Source organism: Elaeis guineensis, chromosome 10, assembly GCF_000442705.2.
Source record: "Elaeis guineensis isolate ETL-2024a chromosome 10, EG11, whole genome shotgun sequence".
Classification (NCBI taxonomy): domain Eukaryota; kingdom Viridiplantae; phylum Streptophyta; class Magnoliopsida; order Arecales; family Arecaceae; genus Elaeis; species Elaeis guineensis.
This window is the reverse complement of record NC_026002.2, coordinates 3,662,438-3,682,495: the sequence shown is the minus strand read 5'-3', so window position 1 is coordinate 3,682,495 and position 20,058 is coordinate 3,662,438. Positions and strand designations below refer to the sequence as shown.

Below are 20,058 nucleotides of genomic sequence, written 5' to 3'. Positions count from 1 at the left end.
TATAGAAGATTCTGTTTGGTATTGGTTTTATCTTTTTATTTTCAATAAATAAAATCAAAGTGTATATTTGATACTATTATGTTTAATTCCTAATCATTTTTATCATTCTGGTAAAATGATAATAAGAAATTTTTACTTTGATTATTTTTAAGAATAAAAAGAATTCATATTTTTTTACCATCTTCGCCGCTACATCATGTACAAAACCCCGATTATCATCACTTTTGCCACACCTCCACCATTATGATCTCAACCATATCTATGCCTCACCACAACATATTATTAGCATTCTACATCAGCTACCATCACAACCACTACCATCTTTATTATCCCCACCCAACACGGCTACTATCACCATCATCATATATTTACATCATTAAAAATAATAGATTATACCAAATACTTTAATATTTTAAGAATAAAAATAAAATTTTTTCATTAAACATAAAGATATGAGGACTGAGCTCAGGTCATTTTCAAATCTTGGACCTAAAGAAAGCATGGGCCTTGTGCAGCATTATAATATATATATACGCTGTCAGACATTCCAGTCAACTTTGCATCTCTCAGGAATCAGGACTCGAGCAATTCTAAGCGTGAGAAAACAAGCCTACGGATCAGAAAATGATAGATATTCTTTCCCTGAAAGAAGAAGGAATTTCTACCAAAATAAAATTAAAAAAAAAAAAAAAGAAAGAAGGAATTTAATGCACGACGGTGGTCGAAGGTATAATTCAACCGCGGCATGTCTGCCCTTTCGAAATCAAATTATTTAATGGATGATTACTTCCATCATTCATCAGTCCACCCAACTTTGACCCGGCTATGCATGTCACAGTCTCTCTCTCTCTCTCTCTCTTCCGATCAAGGAGGCAACACATTTAAGAGGAGTAACTTGTTTGTCTTGGAATATCCGCATGGCCTTTTGCTCTAATTAACTGAAATGGGAGCTTGGGATATCTGGAAGGGTATATAGGATTATTGGACAAATTATGGGCTCCAATCTAGGGTAGTGGTTGTATCTTTGATACAAGAAAATGGTTTACCTTCCTTCGCACAAGTCTACCATTGGATCGTGCAAACATCGCTTTGAGATTTGTGCAGACTAATGAAAGAGAGTTTGAAGTGCTTTGAAAGCTGTGTGGTGTGCGATCCCATCACAAAAGAAGATCAATCATTCTTTCGCATGAAAGATACAACCTAAATCCTTCGATCTGATTCTTAACGAGGCTTCTTTTGTTTTGCAGCTTTAGTGATATGTCTTTGATTTCCTTGAAGACATGAGACGGTGTTGTATAATCATGGATATCTACATGCATAAGAACTAATACTTGGGTGCTAATGTAATTAAACGATGTTTCTTATTTGGTAGCTGAGATTAGTTAATTAGCCATTAAAGAAAAATGCAGGTTGGCTTAGATGGATCCAAATGGAACTAAAAGCTTCCACTTGATTGTCTGAAATGTAGATTAGGTGAGTTGAGAGGCTCTCCATGCACCAATCTCATCAACAATTTTAGATGCTCCCATTCTGTCCGCCTCATGACCAAAATGTCTAATGACAATTATTCAATCATTATCCTCTAGCTCTTTCTCAATCTGAGATTAGGTTCTATCAACAAAAGAGTTCTCTAATTTAATCAATTTAGATGTTAGTTGTGCTTGGCATCCACCAGTGACATGCGAAGTTTATGAAAGCAAGTTGGCGTCCAAGTTGACACTATGTCATAATTAATTTACGTGGGTAAATGCCATACATATATCCAAATTGGTAAGGGATAACCACCAATACAGGAAAAGCCCATGTCCATTGCGCATCAAGCTTGCCTTGCTCCCATCTAGCTACTCACATCCTCCCACGCAACAAAAGTGATCAAAAGCTTATTGAAAAATTTACTCTAGAAAAATAACTTTACTGAGCTGAAACAAAGGAGTGCCAACTGATTAGTTTACATGCTTACAACAAGAGAAGAAAAAAGAAAAAAAACAAAAGAAGGTTCCCTCTCTCACCAGTGTCCTTCCACATTGAATGGATCTTGCCCACCCTTTGTCCTGACAAGATTAGGCATGATGGAAAAGGAAAATTTTGAGGCAGTGAGTGGTATAGGAGGAAAGAAACATTGACTGCTAAATTCCAGCAGTACAGCGCCTTCCACTCTTCCGAGCAATGCCTAACGGTGCCCGCAAATGTCCACGCCCAATGGCCCCTTCATGTACAAAAGGGCCTCCTACTTTTCACCATTATGAGTGCAATTTTGTGAAAAATTTTTGATATAGAAGTAGTCAAAGTAAACGACATGCATGACAAAGTAAAAGCCCAAGTGGACCCGGATACCAACGCAGCTGAAAAGGAGGAAGAGCATTAAATGGAAGGCAGATGTGAGCAGCGTTTATCTTTCTTCTTTCTCATTGTCAGAGAGAAAACTGAACGAAGACTGACATTAATTCAGAGAGAGGGACAGAGGAGGGTGTTTGAAATGATTTTGTAATCCATTGCTTTGTGATTGAGCTGTGTCTTTCACTGCCTTTTTTTTTTTTTTTTCTCTCTGACAAAAAGGAAGCTACGATGGCCTTATCATAGGCACAATCCCCAACAAACTTTTGTTTTGCTTCTTTTTCTTTTTCCTTTCATTTATTTATTTATTTATTTTTGCTCAACTTGCTTTCATTCCCTTCTTTCCCCCAACTTTTATATTCTTAAATTCGTGCTCGCCAGGTGGGGCCCCTGGTTTGGTTGTCCTCATACTTTGCTGTGCTATCAACGTCCAAGACCACCTTTTTCTTTCTCCCGTCCACTTTGTTAAGTTTGGTTCTTTTTCTTGAGCTTCTTGGTGAATTGAATCCTAATCCTATTCCAGGGTTTGGGGCTGCCCCAGAGGCCATAAAGCTCGCTGACAAACCCTCTATTGGACTCTGCCCAGGCCGGACGCTGAACAGCAAGCATGACCGGCAATTACAACCGGAGAGAGAGAGAGAGAGAGAGGGGAATGAGTAGGCTCTCTTGCATTCCCACCTTTTCTCCCAATAAAATGTTGATGAGGAGTGAGAACCATAACCAATCTTTGATAAACTCATGTACATTTTAATAACATGATTAGATTTGGATGCATTGTTACCATCCTCATGCAACTCGACATGTAATTTCTTTTCTAAGGCAGCTCAAATGATACAATTTGATTAACGATCTTTATTATTCTCGAACAGCTAAAAGATAGTATATTAATATACGAGTCCCCAATCACTGTAAGAATTTAAGTCAGATCTACGTAGTCTTATCCTCACATATAAAAAGACTATTTTTGTATCTCAAGCCCATGATATCCGGATCAATAGAGTCACCTTAGCACCACCCTCATTGAGTTAAAGGCCTCAAATTTGAGGCATGGGACAACTTGTAAATCGTTAAAAAGGCACAGCTCTCTCCATCGCCAATAAACCAATCAACAATAAGAACAACAATACTTCCTCCAATTAAAACAGGTCAGCTATGGAACACAACTTGAAATTCAAATGCCTTGAAAAAGGATTCAGAAAATTCCAACAGATCTGCCAACCTAAAGTTAATCAACCTGCAGATTGTACCAAAACTTTTAACTCAACTAATGGGGTGGATCGATCACAATAATTCATTTCGATCTCGAACATTCACCGCACATGGTCGATCTGTGCAGGGAGAGATTTGCCAATATTTCAAATCCTCAAGATCTGAACATTTATTAATCAGATGGAGGCATGGTGGCAGCGACATGTGGAGCAAGAACTATTTAATTCTATCGATATGCAAGTATTTGTATATGATCAGTTGTATGTGGTTAATAGAGGAAAGGAGTGTGTTATGTTTTCGCACCAACTTTCACATTTTTCTCTGCTGAAGTTAGAATTATAGAAGAATGACCTCTGAGCCTCTGACGATGGAATGAAATGACTCTTAATTTTGATTCCGGTCACAAACAAAACATGCCCCAAAGGTATTGCATGCAAAAACAAGTCTAACAGTGAAGGACTAAATCTAAGTTACTTAACCATGTAAGGATTAATTATAGTGGATGCTAAACAAAGAACCAGGTGTCATGTTTCCCCTTCCCCTCCTTTTGACTGTGCTAAACTGTTGACATATTCTGGCTCGCTAAAAACTTTTGTATTGTAAAGTAAACCAAGATCAACGTCAAGCATGTTGAAAATTTTCTATTTGATAAGAAAGCCCCAAGACTTTCCTCTCCTTTATTTTTTTATCCCGTTATTTTGTTTGATTTTATGTTTTGCATGTGAGGACTTGATGGTCTAACCATGAGCCCTTTGAACTCTTCTCCAAGTTAGGCAGCCTCACTTTGAACTCAAGACTAGCTCAAATCACAACCTAGCAGCCTCTCTCTTATCTCTGGGGCTTCATAGACCAAGTAACTCAATGTTTCCCACTTACCTCACATGCATTGTAGAATAAGAAGTCATGTATTGTGTCCTATACTTTCATATTACTTTTGTAACAGGGTGGACATCATATGATGGCTTGAAGTTAATCTCCATTCAGAAAATTCACCTCTCATGTGTCTCTTCTACTTTTCTACGTATCTCTTTAGATCTTCTCCACTTTTTCTGATTTTTGAAGACTTTATATGTTGGTTTTTATCATTTGATAGAATGACAGATTAGGCTGAAATGTTTAACCATTAATGGTTTGATCGATGTTTCAAGTTTACTTCACTTTTTCAGTCCTAAATTCGAAGTGTAAATGCAAGTAGTCTTACCATTATTTGCTTATCCAACTAGTAGAATCTAGCTGGGCATGTGCACAAATGAATCAAAAGATTACATTCATATGCATGCATGATTCGACTCGATTGATCGAGCTCTTTGTGCATGGTGTGGACGCAAGCCACCTGACAATGAAAAAATGCACATTATGTGCAATCAGAATTTTGGCCAAGTTTTTTCACCTGTACATATTTATTCATGCATAACTGCATCCATTAATGGGTCATTAGCTGCAAGAGGCCTTCATTTGTTTGTCATTGAAAACCCATACTTAATTCCACGCAATTACCATCCAAATTTGACTAGACCATGGATAAGCTCTCTGGAAACTAGTTGTTGGAAGCATAATGGTTTTTAGGAGTTTGCTAGATTGTTTGCTGATGTAAAAGCCTAGCTCCATGTTGCTTGTACTTTGTGGCCTTCATATTTATCATCTGAAACTAAGCTTCATCTTCCTGAAAAGTCAATCTCCTCTATGGACTACTACTATTTTCTGGGGATCTGTATGTATGAATGTCTTTGTGAGAGAACATCTCAGTGGGTTTAGTAAGTTTCTATAAGTGAAGTACTTGTGTCAGTGTAATCTACCTTAGCTAATAAATTTGTTAAGAATTGTCACTAGTTAATTGTAAAACCCAATTTCTACAGGCCTAAATCATCTCCATATTAGCAATATAAAATCATTCCAAAGGTTGCTAGAGGAAAAAGTTACATTTAAGACTACCACAGAACACGGTGTGGCGGCATTTCCAGATAATGTATCAATTTTCACAATACCAAGATGCTATGTACTCTGTTCCAAGCTAAATGCCGGAGGTGAAACATAAATGCTGCTTTTCCTTAATTCAATAGTTAAGCAGATCCCACATGCCAAGTCTGCAGTCAAATCTGAGCATGTTAATCAAACAATAATGTTTTTCAAGTACACAATCAGAATTTGCAGCAAGGTTTTGCAAACAATTTTATCAATCATTATTAAACAATAAGTTCCATACATGTTTGGAAAAGGAGCTAGGTGACACATCATCTTATTGAGCAATACGTTGGACTCTAGTATCCTTTCTCAAGCACAAAGTCTGCAAACTTGTGTTATTTTTGGTTAAATATATGCATAAATGCTAGTCAAAGCCAATTTTAACAAATCTTTCTCTTTCCAAGCAAACATAAACATTTTAACCAAATGATAGAAGTCAAATCGATGCCAACTCCAAGCAAAATGCACATTTTGGCCCAATGATGGAAAGGAACTCAATGCTAACTGGAAAGCTTCTCCCTTTTAAACCTATTTCTTAATAATAATAATAATAATAATAATAACTCTCTATACTAAGCTGCAACAATAAAATTTACTCATTTTAATAAGTTCAAATCTTCTAAAATTTTACCAACCTAAGTCTGAAAGTACAAAAGCAGAAAACTTTGACCAATATCCATATTTTTTTTCCATTAATGTCATTCTCAATATCAAGTTACCATTTACTCTTTTAAATAGATAGCGAACTTACTGCTATCAGTCAGAGTGTAAAATTACTAACACTTGACAACACCAAGACAGTCATTAGTGCATTCACAGCCACAAGGTTAAAAGAATGAGTTAGGCTTTATCTATGGCATATCTACGTGGAAGAAGGTGAGATATAGACCCATCACCCACCGTAGGATCATGGTACCAGATGATGGATCACATGTTGTAACCAGATCCAAAGCTAAGGGACAACCCTAGCCTCAGCGCCACTCCATTGAACCCTACTTTTCAATCCTCAACTGCCATCCAGTACAGACATTGAATGAGACCCATGCTTCTGGCCCTTATCTAAAGTGCATTTTTGTGCATTCTTCATATTTCATGATGCCTTTCTGTAGTAATTTTTACTCATCAATGTTACTTTAAATGCCTTAGAAGCTTTTCCTAACAACAATCTCACTTTATATAAAGAGAGAAAGAAAGTGAGAACAATGCATGACCTTTGACATAGCAGCCCAAGTAAATGGTGACACCTGGTTGACCTGTTGTCCCATGAAGTGGTCTAGTTCATAATAAAAGTATAAATTATACCAACAAAACCACCACTGACAAGCACAAGTCCATTGCTAGAATGTTGCAGAAAGATGGAACACAATCATACTAGCAGATCACATGGTGGAAGTCCTTGGAATTCCACTTTCATGCTAATGCATGGGCCAGCCCTGCACGACAATCACTTAAAGCATAGCAACTACTTCCAACAAGCATTTGTCATCCAAAATAACTTTAACACTAATAATAAGCAAAATTTCCTTGTCCTGGAACTCATTCTTTCTGGCTGGAATCAGGGTCTGGTGGCAGTGTTAAGTTTCACAAATCCTGCTCTGTCAAATCTCTTAAGCAAGAAACATCCCATCCTACTGGGGGTTAAGACTTGAAGAAATCATTCTTCATGTTATAAGAGATGATTCAAATGCAAGTTACATTTTAATAAGCAACATTTCCAAATCAGGTGTGCGTAACACTTTATGACCAAAAGGCAGCCAAAGAGAGAGTAGAACTTGCTTAATGGTATGTTCCAGGCATACGGACTAGCCAATACATGCATGCATGCTACTGTCCCTAATTTAAAATAATTCAGAAGATCAAAGTAGCCTTTAAGTATAGAATCATATGTTGAGCCTTTTAGTTAGTCCTAGAAAGTTGAAAATTGAAAAGAAAAAGGATATCTATACTAGTCATTCGCGGTTCTATCCAGTGAGAGATGAATACTAATTGATGGTTTCAAAAAATTAAGGGTTTTTGCATGCATGCACTAATTAATGTGTGAAAAAAAAAAAAAAAAATCTCGCATGGTAACTATTTGGATATACTCATAAAAAATTATTTCTTTTTGGTGGCACTGAAAGATCTGAATTTAAATATGAGAAATCAAGCATGGCATTGAGAAGTTAAGCGATCATGTGATGTTGGAAGTGGGTCCACCTTTCTCTACAGTACATAAAGTATGAAAATATGTGGAATAAAAAAATAAAGATATATTAAATAGTAAATAATGAGAGTGAAAATAATGAAATATGCCAAGATCGATGTTAAAATAAACAAAAAGGCCTGCACCTTCTAATTCTGTTAAACATTGGCCTCACATCTTCAACTTTTGAAGGTTTTGCTAGAAGAATTATGAAATTGCACCAATTTCTTCACTTGAACTCAATTGAGGGAACTTGGCTTAATTCTCACCAAGTCCTCCGTAAATGACCATATAACTGCAGCATCTTTCTCTCTCATACGCTCACATAATACAAATAATTAAAAAAACCGAACTTTATTAAACTTAATTTTATGCTTAAAAGAGATGAATACATGGATATTTGCAGGCTTCAATGCTCTTTACACTGATTAAGACACATCCTGTCTTTGGATTAAAATTCAATTAAAAGAGAAACCAATTTTATCAACTTTTGCACTTATTAAGAATCACATCATGTTCAAGATACTTGAAGCATAAATTACCCCTTGGATGATACCTGAATTAGAAATTGGACAGTTTGATATCTAAATGAATTAGGACTCAAATGGTTGATTTTGGCATTCAATAACATCAGTTGATGTCAAATGCATGAGGTGGCAGGATTTTACTTTTAAATTAGAAAGGTGACACCTTCTAGGTTTTTTGGTCATATCTCCTTGATTTAACCTTTGATTCTGTGATTTAAGATATAATGGAAAGTTAACTTGATATTGCATATAATGGAATTTTTTAATGTTCAAACTATATATGCACTAACTCTTTCTTAAGTTGTTAAGACGAAAACTGACTGATGCACACATTCCCTCCCTCCCTCTCCATTGGATTTTTTTTCAATTACTGGTTAGGACAGTTAGTTATTTTGTATTTTATATCATTTGCTTTCTAGGATTTGTTTGATGAGGGTAGTCATATTGCTTTAGTTTTTTTCGTATTGTAGATTGAAATTGCATCTGTTTGTAGTAAGATACTGACCTACACCAATCGAGGACTGATACGATTCAGCTATTAACTCAAGATGGTCTTGGTTCACATACTAAACCCCGACTACAACCCATCCTCCGCCCACAATGAATCCCCACCCCTTCTGCTCGCAATTTCAAGAGATGCCTCCTTGTGAACACCCCCTCACCCCTGCAACCACTTGCAATGGTCTGGTAAGTGATTTCATCGGTCCCTCCCTCTCTCATGTGCACTCGGCTTAGTGCTGAGGCGGCCCTCCCCCTTCCTCCCTCCCTCTCCCCCTCTTCCCCCTCTCTCTCTTCCTCTCACCTTTTCTCCCTCTTCCCCTCTTTCTCTCACGCCTTCTTCATTTCGGATTAGTGGAGAGTGGAACAGTGGATAATATATAATTTTTTTATTTTTTATTTTTAAGTTTTGAATTGAAGTTGGCAAACTATATGCCGTCATCAGCTCAAAATTTAGAAGAAAAAGAGAGAGAGAGATATCCACAACAGATCAAAAAGGCATGATATTGGTACCATATCATACTGGGCAACTGGTACGGTCCCGATTTCATAAAGAAAAAGTTTTCTTATCCTCAGGGGGTGTTTGATTTGCAACCAGAATCGGAATAGGAATGAAAATCGGAATGACTTGGAATAGGAATCGGAATGGCCAAATCTCCCGAAGCGTTTGATTCGTGATCGGAATCGGAATCGAAATTAGAATTGGAATGAAAATTTGAATCCATAGAGAAGAGTAGGGATTGAGTTCTATATAGATTGAGCCATTCCCATTCTATCCCGGAATCGCAATCAGAATGGAACTCCTCTCAACCAAATGGTTGACATGGGAGTCACCCATTCCGATTCCGATTCTAGAGCTCCACTACTCCCAACCAAACATCCTCTCAGTTTCTATGACTACTCATGTGACACATTTTACTTAGGAGCCTCCACCCTTAGTTTCCTCAAGATCAACTCTTTAAGATGGTGTGGCTGATTATGGAGGAGCGGGTTTCATCATTCAAAGTTCCAGCCACTCCTTTGTTGTTGCAGCTGGATCTCATTCATATTGATACTACAATCATGATGGCAAAGGCGAAAGGGCTTGGGAAGGTCTCATTTATGCTCCTACCATTTTTCAGGAAACTCACATTATTTTTGAGGGTGACTCGAGAACTGTAACAAAATGGACAACCACTCCAGAAGCTCATGTTAATGGGGCTCATCTACTACTCCATAACATTTGGAGCACTGCATCTACTCTAAGTTCCTTTGAGGCTACCCATATTTACCATACCTGTTGTTAAATCTAATTCATTTTTCTTCTTCGGTTTCTGGAAACACAAAGCATGCTCTAAATTAACCGACTTCATTTTAAAAACTCCTTGAACCGGGATTCTGCCCACATAGCTTCCAAACCCTTTTAACAAGATTTTGCCGAAAAAAATTCAACATTCCACACGCGGTAGGCATGCATCAAAACCTAAAAATGCGAAATTGATCGGATATCCATCAAAATCCACCCAAAAAAAAAAAAAACTCAAAAAAAGAAAGGAAAAACCAGACTCTGGCAAACACAAAGAAAGCTAGAATCCATAATAATCTAGCAAACAAAACAAATCTACGACCAAAACACCACACACGCACACGCATACGACCACACATCTACAAATACACGAAAAGAAAACCCAGCGATCCAAACACCACAAAAGCACCAAAAAAAAAAAAAGCACAAAAATTCTGGAAAAAAGGAGGACAAGTAGGGACCTTGGTGCCTCACCTTAGAGTACAGGAAGCGATGGCAGATCAAGAATCTACGGCCAGCGGATTCCAAGGGGCCTCGATCTCTCCCATTCCCTCGCTTTCGCAGCGGGATACAAAGGGATTAACGCCCAAAACGGGGGAGGACAAGGGGGTGGGCTACGAGTAGCCACCAGGCCACCACATTGGAGAAGTGGGCCTTCGGCCCAAATAGCAATGGGCATATTGGGCCGCTATACAATGGGCCGGCTACAAGAGAAATCACATCACTGCACAATTTGGATTATATATTCGTTTTTAAAAAAAAAAACATAAAACAAGCATCTAATATATATATATATATAAACGGAAGCCTCTCGGAGGAGAAGCCTCCATTTGCCACATGTCCAAAATATTTTTTTTTTTCTCTTTGGCTTTTTTTTTCCCTCCTTGGCTTTTTTCTTTTTCCTTCTTCGGCTTCGGCACAACAGAGAGCCAGGGGAAGAAGAGAGGAGAAGAAGTGGAGCAACAACTAGAGCCTACGAGCGAGGGACAGCAGCGAGGGTTGAGGTGGCGGGGGGGATCGGAGGGAGTGTTGGGGTTAGGGTTAGGGTTGGGGGTGGGGTAGAAGGGGCGGCGGTTGAAGGCGGAAATGATGCGGAGGGAGATGTCGAGGGAGGAGATGTGGTCGGGAATGAGGGTCTGTAGGGAGACGATGAGGTCCTGTTGGGCTTGCTGGCAGGCCTCGATGGAGTTTTTCAGTTGGTAGCGCATCTCCTTTAGTGCGGTGACATTGTCCCTTCCGCCGCCGCCGTCGGTCTGGGAGTCTATGGCGGAATGGGGTTAGTGTGGAGTGGGACAAGAGGAACGGAGGTGTTTGAGGAGTTTGATGAGTGCTGGGTCGCTAGGAGGGGGGTCGGCCTAGACCCCTTTGTTTCAGTTTCAAGAAGAAAAAAAAGAAGAAGAAAACGAGAGAAAGAGAGGAAAGTAAAAAATAGGAAAAGAAAAGGAAAGAAAAAAGAAGATAAAAAAAAGACTTGATATCTGAAATAAAAGAAAAAAGATAAATATAAAAAAATTATATGAAAAAAAAAAATCTTTGAATGTTTATGCAAGCACCATATGTTTATTAATAACCTTATGATATTAAGATTGCATGGGTTAAAAAATTTATTAGATTTATTTCATATTTGATATTTAAAATTTATTGATAAAAAATAAATATATACTTTAGATTATTAAAAAAATTTATATATTAGAATTTTAATATCATATCTCTTGCTCATGTTCATTATAATTTTTTTATGATAAATTTTAATTTGATTCTCTACTTTCATATTTTTTAGATAATTATAATAAATATAGATATAGATACTAGATATAGATTTAAATGTTATTCATATTTAGATGGATTTAAATACAATAATCAATGAGATTTACATTCAATTCATTTTCAACCTAAATAAAAAAAAGATAAAAAATTTTTTAAAATGTATCTTCCTTTAAAGAAGATGATCGAGAAATAAAGGAAAAAAAAAGATGAAAAAATTTAAAAAAAATTAAAAATAAAAAAAATAAATAATAATAAATTTAAAATAATTATATTATTTTACTAAAATTACATCTCATGCGTCACATGGGGTTATAACCTTTAAGCTATTTGATATCATCTATTATATTTTTTATATTATACTGAATTTTTAATTTATAAAAATATTATTTGAAGAAATAAATATATGCCGTGCATCGCATGGGGTTCTAAGCCAGTATGTATATAAGTTGTATGGTGAAATTTATTCGAAGCATAAATTCTAAATTTTGCTAAGATTTTTCAACATATATATATATATATATAATAAAATTTGTCGGCGTCTATTGAAGATTAGAGTTTGTAAAAGTCTGGAAACGTTAAGCTTGGGCAATATATCATTTAGATGTGGTTTTATTGGACTTGAACATCCACTTATTAGCTTCATAAATTGATTTTGTTAAGATAAGAGAATTAAATATGAGAACAATGCTCTTTTCCTCGATGTGTTCTTACATATGATATGAAATCTATTAGCAAATACCGGATTGGAGTTCATTGAAGTCTGAAATTGTGGAGCTCAATGAATATTTCATTTTTTTGGTGCAATTTTATTGAATATGGACCTCCAATCATTAGCTTTGTAAATATATTTTGTAAATTATGAAGAAGCAGGACAACAAATATTTCTTATTACACTTCCATGCATGGGTAATGAAATTAGTTAATAAATACTGGACTTTTTGAGAGTCTAGAATGGTGGAGCTTGACGAATATAAATATGTTGATCTTTAGCATGATTTCATTGAATATGGATCTCCAGTTATTGGCTTCATAAATAAGTTCCAAAAATTATGGGAAACCAAAAATGTGATGAGCAATATCTTTTCTTGGCATGTTTATAAAAAGCATCAAACTAATGCACTTCAACTAAATTAACAACATGATAATCACATATGTAGATTTCCTTGAAAACCCAGATCAGGAAAGAAGTTCCCACATGCTAGGGCTTATAGGTTAGGAAATGTTGCATGATAAATTAATTTGATGTAGCTAAAGAAGGATAATATTAATTTTACTAACATTTATTGTAATTGAGGCTATTCTTAAAAGGTGGAAAGCAAATCAGAATTGTGCTTTATAGGAACATTAAGCTCATCAAGTATCATTTTTCGGTATTTATTGAATTTAGAAGTTCATTCATTCACCTGAAACATGGCTTGTCAAAACTAAGTCAAATAAAATTTTGCTAATTAAGAGGCACCAAGATAAGACACATGATGCCTTTATTATATGAATCCAAAAGGAAACAAAATAATTAAGGTTTAGAGTTTTAAGATAGTCAAAAGAATCACTTGACTCAACAGTTTGGATCATATAGGTGATATCATAAATAAAAAAAATAAAATGAAAAGAAAGAAAGTTATATAGTTAAGTCAAGCTAAAAATTGAAATTAAAATGACTGAATATGGGAAGACTTCCTAGCATTTCTGTGAAAGCCAAAGTCCAAGTGTTAGAAAAAAGAATTTGGGTATGCTAGTGCATATTGATTGCAAAGTGTCATATGGCAGAAATTTAGATGATCATTAAAGAGGAGATTGTAATTTTACAAGAACATTTTTATATAAATATGGTGATGAAAAACTTTATTACCAAACAACCGATAGGCGTTCATTAAATTCTAGAATTATGCCTTGTCATGCACAACACTCAAAACGTGTTGCTTGTAAAATCTGTGATCATTGTTAAACTTGTTCTTTTCCCCCTCCTCTTTTTATCATCATGGTGAATTGCATTTAAGTATTGTTCCAATTACTTCAGAAATTCTATGAATCATTAACCTTCTCAGAAGCATAACATCTTAATTTCAGCACCTCACTTGAAAGCTTTGCTGTTGTCCTAGCAAACCATGTGCCACAACTACTCTTCCAGCACATTGCTTCAAAGAACATCATAATTCAAATATAGCCTTAAGGTTGTCTGATTGTATTATTCCTAAACCTATACTTTTTAAAATTCTATTCATGCAATAACAACACAGCATATAATTAATCTGGAAACAGAGTAGCTAACAAGCCATGCTCTGGATTTGCATCACATGTATCTATTGCCTGCTTGTTTATTAAGTCTCCTGATATTTAGACTTTAATAGCCTCATGTGAGTTTATCATGCACCTATACAAATATCAGACAATATTGGAGCTAAAGAGCTCTTCAACAAACAAAATAAAAACTTGCTTAAGATTATATTATTATCTGAGTTGGTTGGCGTGCCTGCATGCACATGTAGCCCGCATGATTTTTGCTGACAAAGGCCTCCCTGATTGGTCTAAGTTGTGCGGCTCCCACATGCAAGCTACTACTGCTACATAGACTGCCAGTGACATAGAGTGGTCAGCCCCCCCCCAAGGCCCATCCAGCATAGCTGATCGATTCTTCATAGCTAGCTAATAATATCTACCTATCATATCACTTAGTGTGTATCTATATATATATATATATAGAGAGAGAGAGAGAGAGAGAGAGAGAGATTGGATATATTTGGGCGAATCTTAACTCAAATTTGAACAGATCTAGATTAAATGGTAGGAGTTGCGCGTCTATGATCCAAATTATTGAATATAATATATTATTTTTAAATTATTTATATATAAAAAATCATGTCTAATTTATACATTAAATAATCTAAAATAAATAGTTTAAATAATATCAAATTATATATTTTTTTAATTACTTAATGCATATGTTAAGAGTCTCCAAATCATAACATTGAAATAATATTAATATGGATTAGATACTAGTATATCTATATCCATAAGTCTGATGAATATAAATGCAAATATGAATATTGGTTAAATGCCAACATTCATATTCAAATTTGTTTTAGATGGATATAGATATAAATCGAAAACTAGGCGAATGAATATAAATATAAATATAAGTTAGATAATTAAACTTTATGATCACAGAATCAAAGATATTACTAGATGGATGGTAAATTAAATTAACAGTATATTAATATGATTATTTTTTTAAAAAATAAATGAGTGATATATAAAATTAAATAGGATTATAAATAGAATCAAATATTTGGATAGGATTGTTGCTTATCCATATTTATTTATTTGTTTATGAATATAGATACGGTTATGGATATTAACTGAATGCTAAAATTTTTATTTATATTTAGATAGATTCAAATATGAAAAATAGATCTGAACAGATATTATCCGATCTATTTTTATCACTATTAAATTATATAATTTTTTAATATAAAGATAGCAGAATATATTTAATAATTTTAATCATCGATACGATCAAATCTAAAAAAATTATTATTATCTTTTATACATATATATATATATATATATATATATATATATATATATATATATATATATATATATATATATATATATATATATCATCAAATTTAAATAAAGATCCCATAATTGTGCGTGTCGCCTTCTTGCAACAGGATATAGGTCTTGTAACTGTCAAATGGTAATGGGTACGATCCTGTCCAATAAAGCCTGTTTTACCCATATAAACAATCAATTCCCCACCGACGCCGCCATGTACATAAACAAGAACTATCTTGTCTCGCAGTCTTCCATGCTATCATATTTATGCTCTCTCTCTCTCTCTCTCACCGCACCTGGTTTTAATTCAGTTCCATCAATCTGTGGATTCCCTATTAGCAAACAAGGCCTCCAATTATACCACCTCTATCATGGATGCTATTATGTGGCAATTCTAACCAAATAGTTTGTAAACCAGGGAGCTACCAAAAGAGATCCTGCTATTCATGTACAAACTCAGAAACCCAATGCCCCCTCCAGCATTACCAAAATGACCTCTAGTAGAACATCAACTTGGATAACCTGATAAATTTGATTTTCACTTCAATTCTTTGACTAAAAAGATTTGCAAGCATAGAGAGTTGACAAGTGGACCAGCTCTCCCTTAACATGGGGAGAGCAGGATGGTAGATGCCAGTCAAGCGAGCATAACAAATGAAACCAAATTCTCTAAAAAATGGTGAGCCAGTGCACAAGGCTCCTGCGATTATAAGATCAGTTGTTTTCATGTTTTGAATTGAAAATCTTTCGGTTGTAATGGAATAACCTGATCATTGCGCCAAATCTCATCTTTTAGAAGCCACATTCTCTCTTGAAAAGAAAAAACAGAGGTTTTAAAAAGTCAAGCTAAATAAAACTTCATTTTGTCAACTTTCTCGGAAAAAAATTTTATTGTTAAAGACCAAAAATATAATCAGACCTACAATGATGGTAAAGTTGGGGAAGGGAGCCACTTAATTTTCATTATGTGATATAGGAACGTAGGGGAAAGAATTATGTGACAATCTGCACACAAGTTGTCATGGATGATCCACCAAAAGAGAGAACTTGGCACCGAATCCAGGATGAGTGCCATTACTCTATTAAACTACCAAACTGATTTTGACACTCATTCAATGTCTAACAAATTCAATTCAATTGAAAGCAGTAAAGGCCATTTTAGTTAGGTAGGGGCAAGAGAGGTACTTCACCCACAAACAGAGAAAGCCCGTGGTTTACCACAATAGAAACCCATGAGTGAAGACAAGGCAACAAAGGTGCTCCCCTTCCTTTAATATTCTAATGCTACTCAGCAGCATAAAGAAAAGCAACCCGTCTTTGCGCATAATGCCAAGAAGAAGAGGTTTTTTTCCGATCATAAAAACAATCACTAAGATACTTATCTAGAATCTTGCCCGAAGAACTTGCACTTATTATAAGTGAGGGTAATACCTGGAAATACGAACACACATCACTGAGACCGGTAGGAGTTTCCACTTTGGCAATAGAAGGGGAGGAAGGATAAGAATAAAGAGAAGAAGAGATGACAATGGAGAACAATGAAGTGGTGGTGGAGGTGGTGGAGTGTGGGTGCTGTGGCATGAGGGAGGAGTGCACAGGGGACTACATTGGATGGGTGAAGGCGCGTTTTGGTGGTGTGTGGGTCTGTGGGCTCTGTGAAGAGGCAATCAAGGATGAGCAGACGAGGCTCGGCATCGGCGTCGAGGCAGCGATGGTGGTCCACTCCAAGTTCAGAGAGAGTACTAATGTCGATACCACGGTCTGCATTGCTCGATCTCTCCTCCACTTGCTCAAGAAGGTTATCTCTTCCACCAGCACCACAACCACCTCTTCCTCTTCTCAGCCTTGACAAGTTTGCTTCCTCTGTTGCACTCAATGTTTGTCATGTAGCTTTTGACTAACTATGTAGTGAAGAACTAGCAGTGGATGTTCTAGCTCATAATTCTATCATTTGACTAACTAATGTGGTGAAGAACTAGCAGTGAATGCTCTAGCTCATAATTCTATTCATGATTGGTTAATGAGCTTCTTAATCACCCGGTGATCACTTCATCGTTCTCCTACTACAGTGATCAATGAAATCAAGAGCTCATTGTTGTGGAGAAACTTTAGGAGAGCTCCGGCATTGGAACTCGGATGGTCGTATATAACCACCATATTGTTCAAAAAACAAGAAAAGAAAAGTTCAACAAGTATCATGTCATCTTCCCTGTGTGAATAATGGTAATGTTGTAGTAAATAACGGTGAGCTTGGTATGAGGTTGGAAGTGAAGGCTTCTAGTGAAAGACTTCCATGCTTCTCCATAAAGTGCGCGCATGGTTCACCATCTTTAGATCATTTTCACCGAACAGAAGTTTCAGATATCCAAGATGTATTTTGAGGAAAAGACTATCCAACATGTAATATTTCATAAATGAATACCGACTCTTGAAAGCATCTAAATATGATGTCTTGATTTTGATAACTCCTTTAGTACAACTCTCGGTATTTTATCCTAATCAATCAAGCGATGCTTTGGTCCCTTTACATTGTTGGCTGTATCATTTATTTTGCTGCAGCTCTGTGATTTGGTGGAAGCTTTAGTTTTATAACAGCAAGGAGGAGACAGCGTATTATAGAGAGGAAGGTAAGATCAAGAAGCAAATGCCGATTACCATTTAAATTTCTTTCCCATCACCAATCTGACTATGTAGAAGAGAACATATTTAAATGCCAGCAGATTGGTAAGATCGTCACATACAGATTTTTAACATTAAAAAAATGTTGATATCCTATGTTCGTTCTTGTCTTTTTAAAAAAAATACATGGGCATGCCACCGTTCTGTTTCCGTGTCCAACCCAGCCCTTTAAAAATCGTCTGGGACAAGCCTTTTTCAAGGAAACAGTGGAAGAACTCCGCCGTCCCGTCCATCTCAAACAAGAGAGTGACATGGATATAGAGGAAAGAGAGTGGAGTTTAACCCCAATCTAAGCACACAGAAGGGAGAGATCACTATTATAACACCAATTCAAATCTCCTGGAGAAACTGCTAGAACTTGTTGGTTGGGTTTGGAATTGGTTGGGGAAATTTGATTGGGTTGGGTGCACTATGGCTACGGCTAGTCAAGCACGGGAAGGAGCCATGGTTCCAATCCATTGCTTAGATACAAACAAAAGCATCCATCTGAAACAAACTCTGGTGAAGTAGTTGCCAGGGTTAGAGGAAAAACAAAATGCCAGATAGCGATTTAGAAAAAAGGCTTTGTAATTTGACAGATCTCCTCATAATGGCGGCTGAATTTTAAAGGCGCACATCTGTTGTAAATTAGAGGATCTTGCTAGTTGAATCTGTGAATAATTGATTTCAGAGGCACAAGATGATGATCTCACGACATTATGATACAACTGTTTTTGAGTAAATCTTCTGGTTTCATCAAGGTGTTGGAGCCAAAATATGCAATTGGATGCAATGATATTACATCAAAGGGTTGTATAGATTCTGATATGAAAACAATACCAAGTGATTACTCATCCAACATTATCAAGATAACCAAAGACATGACACCCAAGCCAGCAAGAAATAAAAATTCTATGCCAATGATAAGGTTATAACAAATGTCGAGGATCAGCTCATTTCGGAACAATCAACCAAATTTTTACCATCACAAGCAGACCATAGCAGTTGGTGCAAGAAGCAACAATAAAATGTGAAACTGTTTTTGCATACCATGACCAAATACACAAACATAAAATAATGCCAGACATTCTGATAAGAACACCAAACTTGACAATTACAGTATTATATGTACAAAGATGAGGATCTTGTACGCAGGATACAACTGCCCATTCTTCCCCAGTGAATCACCACCCTATCATGTAAGCTTCCCTTATCAAGGGAGGAAAGTGATTCAGTATAGGCTGATCGATAAAGCAAAACTCGAAAAAAGACGACAGCAAAGAGCACCTGCTTTGAAAGTTCTATGCAAACTTCCACATATAACAACTATAACCCGAATTTAACGTCAATACTGTACAGAACTACTAATTGACCTACCTAATTGTTGGGACCCACAAGAGAGAGAAGAAAAGTTCGATAATGGCCTGATGTCTCTGAATGGATCGCATCCTTCAAGGGTTTGTTGTATTTCTTCCGGTATTCTGCTTTTATATATTGCATATCAATCTCAGTCCTGGAGACCACAACCCTTATGAGTGTTGTATCATTGGTTCCTAGGCCTTTCATTGCCTTGCGCAACACCTGAAAAATTATAAATTAAAAATCACTCAGATTTTACCTTTTATAACAAAGATTCTCAAACCATTTGAATGGTTTCCCCACAGCTAAAGGGACCATACTCATAAATTATGATATTTCCGGGAGAGTAAGTGAGGTTTCAGTGAAGTAGAAATATTCTTCTAAAGCATTGGATCAAATGACACTACTGTAACAATGGACATACCATAAAATCCTAAATGGGTCCATACATTGTACCCCCTTTTTTTGGGATATAAACTCTATGTACTAAAAAGAAAAGGTACCATGTGTTTCGGACAAGCTATAATAAAATATGACAGTGGTTAAGGAGCTAGGCTAGGTACAGACCAAGAGATGCTAAAGATAAGCACAGGCAATGATACAACAATGGGCAACAGGGGCCAAAACAAAAGCCCTCTCAAATGAAAGGATCAGTTTAAAATAAACAATCTGCAAGGAAAGAAGGACCTTAATTGGTGACTGGTCTGGCCCCAGATAGC

The 20,058-nt window shown here is 36.2% G+C and overlaps 1 protein-coding gene and 1 long non-coding RNA gene across 5 annotated transcripts in view; both read right to left on the bottom strand.

Annotated features, from left to right (window-relative positions):
* The window catches only part of LOC140852081 (annexin D5-like), a 207,683-nt gene that overhangs the window by 180,326 nt on the left and 7,299 nt on the right, over nucleotides 1-20,058 (bottom strand). Inside the window, exons 6-7 of one of the 4 annotated variants that reach the window (XM_073244846.1) lie at nucleotides 19,358-19,561; nucleotides 18,872-19,267 (exon numbers count right to left, since the gene is read on the bottom strand). In XM_073244846.1, coding sequence (XP_073100947.1) covers nucleotides 19,358-19,561 — 204 coding nt within the window. In that variant the 3' untranslated portion in view covers nucleotides 18,872-19,267. Of the gene's footprint in view, nucleotides 1-18,871; nucleotides 19,268-19,357; nucleotides 19,562-20,058 lie in introns of those variants that run through there. The other 3 variants (XM_073244844.1, XM_073244845.1, XM_073244847.1) reach the window with 3 other exon arrangements.
* On the bottom strand, nucleotides 5,374-10,610 carry LOC109506348 (uncharacterized). The gene is made up of 2 exons (XR_012135066.1): nucleotides 10,472-10,610; nucleotides 5,374-5,627 (listed from the first exon to the last, which is right to left on the bottom strand). It is a non-coding gene; the product is annotated as an uncharacterized lncRNA (long non-coding RNA).